Genomic DNA, 1,070 nt, shown 5'->3' with positions numbered 1-1,070 from the left:
CAAAGCAGCAGCAGCAGCAGCAGCAGCAGCAGCAGCAAGAGGGCTGTGGCCCCACTGAGAAAGATGGCGCTGATTTGCCTTTCGCGATTGCTGGCTGAGGAATTCGTTCGCTGCAAAGGCGAGGCTGTTTTGGGGTAAGACACAAACAGCAGCAGCAGCAGCAGCAGCAGCTGTTGCTGCTGCTATTGCTGCTGGAGCGATGCAGCAGCAGCAACGGCTGCAGCAGTGAGAGTGCAATAAGCATAAGCAGCAGCAGCTGTACATCTGTAAACGAAAAAAGCAGACTCCAAAGAACACAGGAGAAGCAGCTGCAGCAAAAGAAACAGGGCAGGAACAGAGGCCGCAGCAACACTTGTTTGCTGCTGTTGCTGCTGCTGGTGTTGCTGCTGCTGTTGCCTCTGCTGCTACTGCTGCCGCTGGCGCCACTGCTGCCGCTGGTGTCCGTGCTGCTGCCGTCGCCTCTGCTGGTACTGCTGCTGCTGTTCTGCTGCTGATGCTCTCACTGCTGCTGCTGCTGCTGATGCTGTCGCTGCTGCTGCTGCTGCTGCTGCAGTCTATTTTTTTGTTTGGGGGACGAGGACTTGGCTGTGCGGCGTTTGGCTGAGTCGGTTTACTTAGGACTTGTGCTGCCGCGCCACGTGAGGCCTTTTGCTGCTAAGTTGCATTAAAATTAATTAATTAATTAATCGATTAATTAATTAATTAATTAATTAATTAATTAATTAATTAGGAAAGGCTGGGGAAAGAAGAAGCCACAAGAGAGGCAGCGAGCAGCAGAAGCAGCAGCGCGTTTTGCGGCCAGCCGTGCCCTGAGGCCCACCAGCCTCTGCTGCTTCTGCTGCTGCTGCTGCTGCTGCTACTGCAGGAGTCGGCGCTGCCGTCTCTGTTTGTGGAGGTCCTTTGTGCTGTCAACGGGGCCTTCAAACATCCAGCCTTTAGGGGCCGCGTGGGTGCCTCACAGCTGCGGTTTCCCTGGAGCCAAAGGCGCAAACAGGTCAGCAGCAGCAGCAGCAGCAGCAGCAGCAGCAGCGGCAGCGGCGGGGGCAGGGCTGTCGCTGCTGCGGAAGTAA

The 1,070-nt window shown here is 55.9% G+C and overlaps 1 protein-coding gene across 1 annotated transcript in view; it reads left to right on the top strand.

The window, feature by feature from the left end:
* The window catches only part of ETH_00040000 (uncharacterized protein), a gene marked incomplete at both ends in the record, with an annotated part of 4,121 nt that overhangs the window by 1,556 nt on the left and 1,495 nt on the right, over window positions 1-1,070 (top strand). The window contains 3 exons of the mRNA XM_013374775.1: window positions 4-134; window positions 554-638; window positions 866-994. Of these exons, the coding sequence (XP_013230229.1) occupies window positions 4-134; window positions 554-638; window positions 866-994 (345 nt within the window). The remainder of the gene's footprint in view (window positions 1-3; window positions 135-553; window positions 639-865; window positions 995-1,070) is intronic.

The sequence above is a fragment of the Eimeria tenella genome, genomic scaffold, assembly GCF_000499545.2.
Source record: "Eimeria tenella Houghton genomic scaffold, Eth_scaff2290, whole genome shotgun sequence".
NCBI lineage: Eukaryota > Apicomplexa > Conoidasida > Eucoccidiorida > Eimeriidae > Eimeria > Eimeria tenella.
Note: the sequence above shows the minus strand (reverse complement) of the source record. Positions and strands in the feature narration are given on the sequence as shown.